Here is a 12,462-nt window from a genome sequence, read left to right on the forward strand (position 1 = left end):
GGCACAGATTACCGTTCCAATCGTAGTCCACGTGGATCGTTAAGTATAAAAAAGTTCAAAAAAAGAAAAAAATCGTGAAAAACTCATGTCGACCTTTTGACCTGTCGACCTAGAACATGTCGACATAGAGACCCTGTCGACCAATAGTGGTCGACCTAGATAGTGTCGACCTAGAGACCGGATCCCGTTTACTGCATACGCAGTCGCAAACTGTCACACTCCCGCCGACACGCCTGCATTTGCGTCCCCACTCCTACACTGCCTTCCACAAAAACTCCCTGCCTGTCAATCAGTTTATCAAAAAAATCTACACCGCAAACGCAGTCACAAGACCTTCGTGGTTCATGCGAAGTGCGACTTATTCATAAGCGCAGTGATAATAAGTTGCCCCACTGCGTACAACATTGCCTCCATCTAGGAATCAGGTCTTGTGTCTGCCCCTGACAGTCGGCAAAACGAGGGGAACATTACGTGCGGGTAGTGAGGTTCTTTTTGGGTAATTCCACCAAAAAATTTACTTTTTTCGACATTCTGGAGAACCTGTTTTTTTTTCTCCAAACAAGACATTATGGGGTCTATTTACTAAAGCCTTAGATGGAGATAAAGTAGCAGCCAACCAGCTCCTAACTGTCATGTCACAGGCTGGGATTGAAAAATGACAGTTAGGAGCTGATTGGCTGGTACTTTATCTCTGTCCACTTTACCTCCATCCAAGGCTTAGTAAATAGACCGATATGCTCTGTGAAAGAAGCAAGGATGGCCCCCACTGCCGCAGATGCCGACAGCATTCACACATCCGTAATATTTTGCTTTCATGCTTTGCCTACCCTACCCAAAACTGAACAGGTGTGTTATAACAGATCAGCAATGTTCAGGTAGACAGTCAATGGGATCCGGTCTGAAGATCGACAGTGTCTAGGTCGACAATTTTTAGGTCGACCACTATAGGTCGACAGTCACTAGGTCGACATGGATGGAAGGTCGACAGGGTTTCTAGGTCGACATGTGCTAGGTCGACAGGTCTAAAGGTCGACATGAGTTTTTCACATTTTTTTTTGGATTTTTTCATACTTAACGATCCACGTGGACTACGATTGGAACGGTAAAGTGTGCCAAGCGAAGCGGTAGCGGAGCGAAGGTACCATGCCCTCGCTCGCCATGCGAGGGGACGTGGTGCACTAATTTGGGATCCCGGTCACTTTACGAAGAAAACGACACAAAAAAATATATATCCTCACGTCGACCTTTAGACCTGTCGACCTAGCACATGTCGACCTAGAAACCCTGTCGACCTTCCATCCATGTCGACCTAGTGACTGTCGACCTATAGTGGTCGACCTAAACATTGTCGACCTAGATACTGTCGATAAAACGAACCACACCCACAGTCAATATGGTCAGCGTGCATTTCGGGCAAAATCTTGTATATTTCTTGTTATGTTACCACCATCAGGTTACTATTCCCAACAGATGTCCACGTGGATAGTAAATCCAGCAAATGTTGGGAAAACAGGTGAAAAGACACAAAAAAAAACACATTTTGCCACGTCGACCTTTTCATCCTCTCACAATCACATAATAACAATAAAAGAAGACAAAACAGAACAATTGAGTGTGTGTTGAAGCCATTTATGCAGCTGATGGTTATTTTAGCTATAGAAGAAGCCAAGGTACGGCAACAACTTTCTCTTGACAGCAAGCTATTAAATAGCAGGGTTCCTTTTAAAAAGACATCATTGCATCCCATTTAACATAAACAAGAGAGACGCCTCCCATCAAGATTCTCCCGTCAGAGCCCGTATGTTGCAAAATGACCCTTAAGGCCGCCAGAAAAAAAAAAAAAAAAGGCTGTCAATACATCGCACTGCAATCTACTGCAGACCTCTCTGGCAGGGAGATGGTTAAAATGTTCATGGCTGAGAGGGATTTGCAAAGTGGTTAACGAAGTGACCCGTTTTTTTTTTGTTTGTTTTTTTTGTTGTTTTTTTACTTTTTTCAAATAGATACAATAATTTAAAATATATAATTTTCTGTTTCAATTCTCTTTTTTTTAAGTTCAGCAAATGAATTTATAGCTTTGGCAAAAACAAATTAGACAGAGAGAGAGGTGTCTGACAGCCCCTAGATTGCCAGGGGTGTGTTAAATAATCCACAATGACCAAAAGCCTCCGTCAACAACCCTTGGCTTTGCTCTCCACCGTCACGGCCAGAGGATAAGTTGTGCTTGGTGTCGGTCTTAGGTGACACAGCTGATATGAGCTGGACAACTGTCCACTGATATGGTTAAAGTCATTGCCTATACCTGTCCATCCATGCGTATGTACAGTGGAAGGGGAGAGACACAAAGTAAGAGAGAGAGAAGGGAAGAAATTGAGGTGGACAAGAAAGTGCTCGAACAGACAAACTACAGAGAGATGCAAGGACTCATCGAGACAAATGGAAGGAAGATGTAAACGATGTCAGTTGAGATATCACTGTCAATCACAGTCTATTTCACTGATATGGAGCTTAGAAAGAAGTAGATATCTGCAGTTAGCTGCCCTGGGTCCCACTTCTGACACCAACCGAGATAATACTGAACATTAAATAACAGTTCCCCAGGGCAACCCCAGTCACAAAAGCTACAATACAGCTACATGATGGTACAGGAAGATAGTGGATTACGGATCTGGCAACTGCAAGCTGCACCACAGTACTGGCGAAAGGTCTGGTAGCAACTGCGGTCTGCTTCGCTGCTCCATTGTACCGGGTTGGCTGAAAGGGCCTCCGTTGGCAGCCTGTTGAGAATGCTGGTGTTCACAGCCAGGGCTGCCAGGCCATAGTCTGTAAACAGCACAGTTTCCCTCTTGCAGGTGGGGCACGAAATGAATTTGTACTTGGGGCATGACTCGTAGAGGATCTGCAGGCACTCCTCACACACAGAATGGAGACAGGATAAGATCCGAGGCCTCTTGTTCGTAAAATTGTACATGTGGCCACAGGTTGGACACTCTAAAGGTTCACAGGGAGTGGAAGGATGCAGCACGTATTGGTTTACTATAACTTCGTCGGAAGGGGTTTTGCGATGGTAACAAATCTCTGTGCTAGCTTTCCGTTGGCCAGGGTAGATCTTTTCCCGCCGCGGCGGAGGAGGTGTCCTTGGAAGCCCCAAAGTGCTCGGAGCGTTTTCCAAAGTGGGCATTTCCCCGCAGGCCTGGTTGACAATAATTTCGGAGTCTGAGGGCCAGGCACGTTTGGCAACTAAAGGAGGTTCCCTTCGTGACGGAGGCCCATACCGCTGTTGAACGTTCTGGCACTCGGAGAACTTCTCCGCCTGTATGATTTTCATGGCCTCCATCTTGATGATGACCTGCTGCCCTTTCAGACACGACATAAGGATTTTTTTCACATTACTGTCCGCCACTTTGTTTTCTCCCAGCGCCCCCTGCATGTGGCTAGAGAAAGATTGCAACTCTCACACCTAGAAATACTTGTTTGGCAAGACCGCAATGTCGGTGGAGTAAAGCAGAGCAGGCTGTCCACTAGAGATGTCCATGGTCTTTCTGAAATCCTCCGCTGGATGTTACATGATCTCGTGGATTCTACCCAGGCAGCTCGGGGGGGGAAATCAAATTCCTTAGGATGTTTTTATTCAAATATTGGGAATGCTTAAAACTTTGATATTATACCACGGTGCTCCCAAAGGTGTTTTCCATGGAACTTTTTGGGTATCGCAACCGTTCAACTTGGGAGCTGCGGAGGACGGAGAAAAGGCAGGTTTCACAGGAACGTGGTACAATCCACGCAGATGAGTTTGGGTTTACAATAACAGCACATGAAGGGCATTGTGTACCTTCCGCACAGGTGCTCCACCTCTTTCGGTTTTATTGCCGTTTGTGCTGTGAGGCTGCAGCCAGGTTGAAGAATGTCTCAGCAAATTCCTTTCTCTTGAATGCCAGTCTCTCCCACTAACAGGTCAGATGCATTCCTGGAGACTGATGATCTCTGTGCTAGGCTGGCGTGGGTCAGATGTATATCCAGACATCCTGCTTTAATGAGGACTCGTTACTGGAGGGGGGTGGAGTCTTGGAACTGGCTCGGCTACTCTGTGGCTGAAAGTAACAAGGGAGCCCAGTTTAGCTCCATCAATCATTACCTCTGCTGCTGCTGCACGGTGCTCACCTGATGGACCCCCTGTTTCTCTAAGCACCTGTGTACCAGAAAAAGAGAAAACAATAAGCACGTTAGCAACTGAAAGAGAAAATGTACCCTATGCAAAAGCAGCAGTGATTTTCACTTTAGCATTCTGTGCATGTTCTGTAAAAACTAATGGAAATAGATTATCGTCCATACAGACCTTTCTTTTTTCTCCAAATATGAGAGAGGACTACGTACAGATTCTACTATGTAAAACTATACACAACCTATATGCATTAAAGGGGGTTTGAACAGTGAGAAAATATGAATTTATTCGTTTCCAAGAACATTACTCATCTCCTGATATACTCTGTGCTGCTGGGGGTCCTGCTTCTTCCACTGTATCAGTATGCAGCTTCCTGCTGCCTCCATTCCCCTCCTCACATCATGCCACTGCCCCTGTCACATGCAGCCCTGTCCTCACTGACACATCACTCATCTCCTGATATACTCTGTGCTGCTGGGGACCCTGCTCCTCCCACTATATAACTCTCAGTCTGTGGCTTCCTGCTGCCTCCATTCCCCTCCTCACATCATGTCACTGCCCCTGTCACATGCAGCCCTGCCCTCACTGACACATCACTCATCTCCTGATATACTCTGTGCTGCTGGGGACCCTGCTCCTCCCACTATATAACTCTCAGTCTGTGGCTTATTGCTGCTCCCATTCCCCTCCTCATATAATGTCACTGCCCCTGTCACATGCAGCCCTGTCCTCACTGACACACCTCTCATCTCCTGATATACTCTGTGCTGCTGGGGAGCCTGCTCCTTCCACTATATACCTTTCAGTCTGTGGCTTCCTGCTGCCTCCATTCCCCTCCTCACTTCATGTCACTGCCCCTGTCACATGCAGCCCTGTCCTCACTAACAAAATCTAATATAAAAGGGATCTTTCACAGTAAAATATAAATAATGCCCGGCTTGTAATTATTTACACTTAAAAAAAAAAACTGAAACGTATTCTAAAACATCAATAAACCAAGACTGAGTTTCACTTCCTATGTTACTGCAGACAGGGCGCCCTCCCGCTCCTCTCACTTTCACAGTGTGAGACCCACTTCCTGTTTTCCTCTTATTGTTAAATTGCAATAACCCAGGTTGTATTAATTAAAAGGACAGTCTTTATTTCATCTTTATATTGCTGTAGGCTTGTTGTATACATATCGGCCCCACTCCGGGAAGATGGCGCCCGCTGCGGGACTCCGGAGGGGTAAGTATACTTTATGGGTGCAGTGTGTACATTGTGTGGGCCCCCCCGGACCTAGGGGCCCGTGCACCACACACAGTGCACCCAGGGTTGGACTGGCCCACAGGGGTACAGGGGAAACCACCGGTGGGCCCTACTTGCTTGGGGGCCCACCCCCTCCTCTAGGGATCAGGTTCCAGACTGTGCTGTTATTAATCTAGTACATTATCTTGCATGCACTACAGTATTTACTGTATATATTTATCTAGGGGACCAACACTTGCAAAATGGTTAGGCAAACCAAAGTGGTGGCTGGGCACACCCCCTCTAGATACTGGCCACACCACTAAACATGGGTCCCTACCACTGCATTCCCCCGGTGGGCCCTACATGCCCCAGTCCGACACCGAGTGCTCCTACTATAGAAACAACTATGGTATGCTTAATGGCGGGCCCAAAGTGCTAAGGAGCCACAAGTCTTATGTTGTCTCTGCTTCCGGTCATGTCATAGACCCACCTCAGGCAGATGGCATTACTATGGCTGCAAGTCAATCGCCATCAACCTGGACTGCCCCAATGACGTCGGCAAGAGGCAAGGCCGACACAGCCTTCGTCTTACGATTTATCTTGCACATTGGGCCCTCCGTTAACGGAACCCAACAGTCATGACCTCCAGCAGGACACAGATGTGCGTCATTTTACACTGGTGAACACTGTAACACGGACAGCCAAAAGAGACTGAATGCCCCACGAGGAGGTGCAAGCAGAAATGAGCGGCATTAAGCCCTATTCCAGGGAACAACGCTGATCGTAGGTGTGGTAACTAAACTGCTGGCAGCACTCTCCCCGGTCTATAGGTGTGTAAGAGCAACACGCACTGAGAAGAGTCACCCACTCACACACAGGGAGAGCAGGGACAAGAAGAGGGCAGGGGTCAGAGGTCAGGAGGCATATCCCTGCTGCGGCTCTCAGACAGAACACAGTGTGCATGCCATGTAACAATGGGTGTGTGAGCTGGGACATCCTGAGCTTACACAAATGCTGCAGGAAATGTACCAGCCTGTTCCCAGTCCAGAGACATTACTCATGTCACTGGGGAAGAATACTTTATGTATTAGCTTACATCCATAAACAAGCATTTATCATGGCAACCGAAAGGGTACCCTTGTGTGGCATAGCAACCCCACCTGTAACAGTACCCCCTGTATGGTACAAGGACCCACCTGTAACAGTAACAGTACCCCCTGTATGGTATAACGACCCACCTGTAACAGTAACAGTACCCCCTGTATGGTATAACTACCCACCTGTGACAGTAACCCCTGTATGGTATAATGACCTACCTGTAACAGTTAGAGTGCTCCCTGTATGGTATAATGACCCACTTGTAACAGTTACAGTACCCCCCGTATGGTATAATGACCCACCAGTATTAGTAACAGTACCCCCTGTGTAGCATAGCAACCCCACCTGTAACAGTAACCCCTGTATGGTACAATGACCCACCTGTATTAGTAACAGTACCCCCTGTATGGTACAATGACCCACCTGTATTAGTAACAGTACCCCCTGTATGGTACAATGACCCACCTGTATTAGTAACAGTACCCCCTGTATGGTATAAGGACCCACCTGTAACAGTAACAGTACCCCCTGTATGGTATAATGACCCATGTGTATTAGTAACAGTACCCCCTGTATGGTACAATGACCTACCTGTAACAGTAACAGTACCAGTACCCCCTGTATGGTATAACGACCCACCTGTATTAGTAACAGTACCCCCTGTATGGTATAACGACCCACCTGTATTAGTAACAGTACCCCCTGTATGGTATAATGACCCACCTGTATTAGTAACAGTACCCCCTGTATGGTATAACGACCCACCTGTATTAGTAACAGTACCCCCTGTATGGTATAACGACCCACCTGTATTAGTAACAGTACCCCCTGTATGGTATAACGACCCACCTGTATTAGTAACAGTACCCCCTGTATGGTATAATGACACACCTGTAACAGTACCCCCTGTATGGTATAATGACCCATGTGTATTAGTAACAGTACCCCCTGTATGGTACAATGACCTACCTGTAACAGTAACAGTACCAGTACCCCCTGTATGGTATAACGACCCACCTGTATTAGTAACAGTACCCCCTGTATGGTATAACGACCCACCAGTAACAGTAACAGTACCCCCTGTATGGTATAACGACCCACCAGTAACAGTAACAGTACCCCCTGTATGGTATAACGATCCACCTGTAACAGTTACAGTACCCCCTGTATGGTATAATGACCCACCTGTATTAGTAACAGTACCCCCTGTATGGTATAATGGCCCACCTGTAACAGTAACAGTACCCCCTGTATGGTATAAGGACCCACCTGTAACAGTAACGGTACCCCCTGTATGGTATAATGACCCACCTGTATTAGTAACAGTACCCCCTGTATGGTATAATGACCCACCTGTATTAGTAACAGTACCCCCTGTATGGTATAATGACCCACCTGTATTAGTAACAGTGCCCCCCGTATGGTATAATGACCCACCTGTATGGTATAATGACCCACCTGTATTAGTAACAGTACCCCCTGTATGGTATAAGGACCCACCTGTAACAGTAACAGTACCCCCTGTATGGTATAATGACCCACCTGTATTAGTAACAGTACCCCCTGTATGGTATAATGACCCACCTGTATTAGTAACAGTACCCCCTGTATGGTATAATGACCCACCTGTATTAGTAACAGTACCCCCTGTATGGTACAATGACCTACCTGTAACAGTAACAGTACCAGTACCCCCTGTATGGTATAATGACCCACCTGTATTAGTAACAGTACCCCCTGTATGGTATAATGACCCACCTGTAACAGTACCCCCTGTATGGTATAATGACCCACCTGTAACAGTAACAGTACCCCCTGTATGGTATAACGACCCACCTGTATTAGTAACAGTACCCCCTGTATGGTATAACGACCCACCTGTATTAGTAACAGTACCCCCTGTATGGTATAATGACCCACCTGTATTAGTAACAGTACCCCCTGTATGGTACAATGACCTACCTGTAACAGTAACAGTACCAGTACCCCCTGTATGGTATAATGACCCACCTGTATTAGTAACAGTACCCCCTGTATGGTATAATGACCCACCTGTAACAGTAACAGTACCCCCTGTATGGTATAACGACCCACCTGTATTAGTAACAGTACCCCCTGTATGGTATAATGACCCACCTGTATTAGTAACAGTAACCCCTGTATGGTATAAGGACCCACCTGTAACAGTAACAGTACCCCCTGTATGGTATAATGACCCACCTGTATTAGTAACAGTACCCCCTGTATGGTATAATGACACACCAGTATTAGTAACAGTACCCCCTGTATGGTATAAGGACCCACCTGTAACAGTAACAGTACCCCCTGTATGGTATAAGGACCCACCTGTAACAGTACCCCCTGTATGGTATAAGGACCCACCTGTAACAGTAACAGTACCCCCTGTATGGTATAATGACCCACCTGTATTAGTAACAGTACCCCCTGTATGGTACAATGACCTACCTGTAACAGTAACAGTACCAGTACCCCCTGTATGGTATAATGACCCACCTGTATTAGTAACAGTACCCCCTGTATGGTATAATGACCCACCTGTAACAGTAACAGTACCCCCTGTATGGTATAACGACCCACCTGTATTAGTAACAGTACCCCCTGTATGGTATAACGACCCACCTGGATTAGTAACAGTACCCCCTGTATGGTATAATGACCCACCTGTATTAGTAACAGTACCCCCTGTATGGTACAATAACCCCACCTGTAACAGTAACGGTACCCCCTGTATGGTATAATGACCCACCTGTAACAGTAACAGTACCCCCTGTATGGTATAATGACCCACCTGTATTAGTAACAGTACCCCCTGTACGGTATAACGACCCACCTGTATTAGTAACAGTACCCCCTGTATGGTATAACGACCCACCTGTATTAGTAACAGTACCCCCTGTATGGTATAATGACCCACCTGTATTAGTAACAGTACCCCTGTATGGTATAATGACCCACCTGTAACAGTAACAGTACCCCCTGTATGGTATAATGACCCACCTGTAACAGTAACAGTACTCCCTGTATGGTACAATGACCTACCTGTAACAGTAACAGTACCAGTACCCCCTGTATGGTATAACGACCCACCTGTATTAGTACCAGTACCCCCTGTATGGTATAATGACCCACCTGTAACAGTAACAGTACCCCCTGTATGGTATAATGACCCACCTGTAACAGTAACAGTACCCCCTGTATGGTATAACTACCCACCTGTATTAGTAACAGTACCCCCTGTATGGTATAATGACCCACCTGTATTAGTAACAGTGCCCCCTGTATGGTACAATAACCCCACATGTAACAGTAACAGTGCCCCCTATTTTGGTACAATGACCCACCTGTATTAGTAACAGTACCCCCTGTATGGTATAACGACCCACCTGTATTAGTACCAGTACCCCCTGTATGGTATAATGACCCACCTGTATTAGTAACAGTACCCCCTGTATGGTATAATGACCTACCTGTAACAGTAACAGTACCCCCTGTATGGTGCAATAACCCAACATGTAACAGTAACAGTACCCCCTGTATGGTATAATGACCCACCTGTATTAGTAACAGTACCCCCTGTATGGTATAATGACCCACCTGTATTAGTAACAGTACCCCCTATTTTGGTACAATGACCCACCTGTATTAGTAACAGTACCCCCTGTATGGTATAACGACCCACCTGTATTAGTACCAGTACCCCCTGTATGGTATAATGACCCACCTGTATTAGTAACAGTACCCCCTGTATTGTATAATGACCCACCTGTATTAGTAACTGTGCCCCCTGTATGGTGCAATAACCCAACATGTAACAGTACCAGTACCCCCTGTATGGTATAATGACCCACCTGTATTAGTAACAGTACCCCCTGTATGGTATAATGACCCACCTGTATTTGTAACAGTACCCCCTGTATGGTATAATGACCCACCTGTATTAGTAACAGTACCCACTGTATGGTATAATGACCCACCTGTATTAGTAACAGTACCCCCTGTATGGTATAATGACCCACCTGTATTAGTAACAGTGCCCCCTGTATGGTATAATGACCCACCTGTAACAGTAACAGTACCCCCTGTATGGTATAATGACCCACCTGTATTAGTAACAGTACCCCCTGTATGGTATAATGACCCACCTGTATTAGTAACAGTGCCCCCTGTATGGTATAATGACCCACCTGTATTAGTAACAGTACCCCCTGTATGGTATAATGACCCACCTGTATTAGTAACAGTACCCCCTGTATGGTATAATGACCCACCTGTATTAGTAACAGTACCCCCTGTATGGTATAATGACCCACCTGTATTAGTAACAGTACCCCCTGTATGGTATAATGACCCACCTGTATTAGTAACAGTGCCCCCTGTATGGTATAATGACCCACCTGTAACAGTAACAGTACCCCCTGTATGGTATAATGACCCACCTGTATTAGTAACAGTACCCCCTGTATGGTATAATGACCCACCTGTATTAGTAACAGTGCCCCCTGTATGGTATAATGACCCACCTGTATTAGTAACAGTACCCCCTGTATGGTATAATGACCCACCTGTATTAGTAACAGTACCCCCTGTATGGTATAATGACCCACCTGTATTAGTAGCAGTACCCCCTGTATGGTATAATGACCCACCTGTATTAGTAACAGTGCCCCCTGTATGGTATAATGACCCACCTGTATTAGTAACAGTACCCCCTGTATGGTATAATGACCCACCTGTATTAGTAACAGTACCCCCTGTATGGTATAATGACCCACCTGTATTAGTAACAGTACCCCCTGTATGGTATAATGACCCACCTGTATTAGTAACAGTACCCCCTGTATGGTATAATGACCCACCTGTATTAGTAACAGTACCCCCTGTATGGTATAATGACCCACCTGTATTAGTAACAGTGCCCCCTGTATGGTATAATGACCCACCTGTAACAGTAACAGTACCCCCTGTATGGTATAATGACCCACCTGTATTAGTAACAGTACCCCCTGTATGGTATAATGACCCACCTGTAGTAGTAACAGTGCCCCCTGTATGGTATAATGACCCACCTGTATTAGTAACAGTACCCCCTGTATGGTATAATGACCCACCTGTATTAGTAACAGTACCCCCTGTATGGTATAATGACCCACCTGTATTAGTAACAGTACCCCCTGTATGGTATAATGACCCACCTGTATTAGTAACAGTACCCCCTGTATGGTATAATGACCCACCTGTATTAGTAACAGTGCCCCCTGTATGGTATAATGACCCACCTGTATTAGTAACAGTACCCCCTGTATGGTATAATGACCCACCTGTATTAGTAACAGTGCCCCCTGTATGGTATAATGACCCACCTGTAACAGTAACAGTACCCCCTGTATGGTATAATGACCCACCTGTATTAGTAACAGTACCCCCTGTATGGTATAATGACCCACCAGTATTAGTAACAGTGCCCCCTGTATGGTATAATGACCCACCTGTATTAGTAACAGTACCCCCTGTATGGTATAATGACCCACCTGTATTAGTAACAGTACCCCCTGTATGGTATAATGACCCACCTGTATTAGTAACAGTACCCCCTGTATGGTATAATGACCCACCTGTATTAGTAACAGTGCCCCCTGTATGGTATAATGACCCACCTGTATTAGTAACAGTACCCCCTGTATGGTATAATGACCCACCTGTATTAGTAACAGTACCCCCTGTATGGTATAATGACCCACCTGTATTAGTAACAGTACCCCCTGTATGGTATAATGACCCACCTGTATTAGTAACAGTACCCCCTGTATGGTATAATGACCCACCTGTATTAGTAACAGTACCCCCTGTATGGTATAATGACCCACCTGTATTAGTAACAGTACCCCCTGTATGGTACAATAACCCCACATGTAACAGTAACGGTGCCCCCTATTTTGGTACAATGACCCACC

General features: G+C 45.9%; 1 protein-coding gene across 3 annotated transcripts in view; it reads right to left on the bottom strand.

Annotated features, from left to right (window-relative positions):
• Positions 1-1,613: 1,613 nt before the first annotated feature.
• RNF208 (ring finger protein 208) overlaps positions 1,614-12,462 on the bottom strand; it is a 29,426-nt gene continuing 18,577 nt past the window's right edge. For all 3 annotated transcript variants that reach the window (XM_063936161.1, XM_063936163.1, XM_063936162.1), the window contains exon 2: positions 1,614-4,189. In XM_063936161.1, coding sequence (XP_063792231.1) covers positions 2,633-3,430 — 798 coding nt within the window. In that variant the 5' untranslated portion in view covers positions 3,431-4,189 and the 3' untranslated portion in view covers positions 1,614-2,632. The remainder of the gene's footprint in view (positions 4,190-12,462) is intronic.

This window comes from Pseudophryne corroboree, chromosome 8 (assembly GCF_028390025.1).
Source record: "Pseudophryne corroboree isolate aPseCor3 chromosome 8, aPseCor3.hap2, whole genome shotgun sequence".
NCBI classification, from domain to species: domain Eukaryota; kingdom Metazoa; phylum Chordata; class Amphibia; order Anura; family Myobatrachidae; genus Pseudophryne; species Pseudophryne corroboree.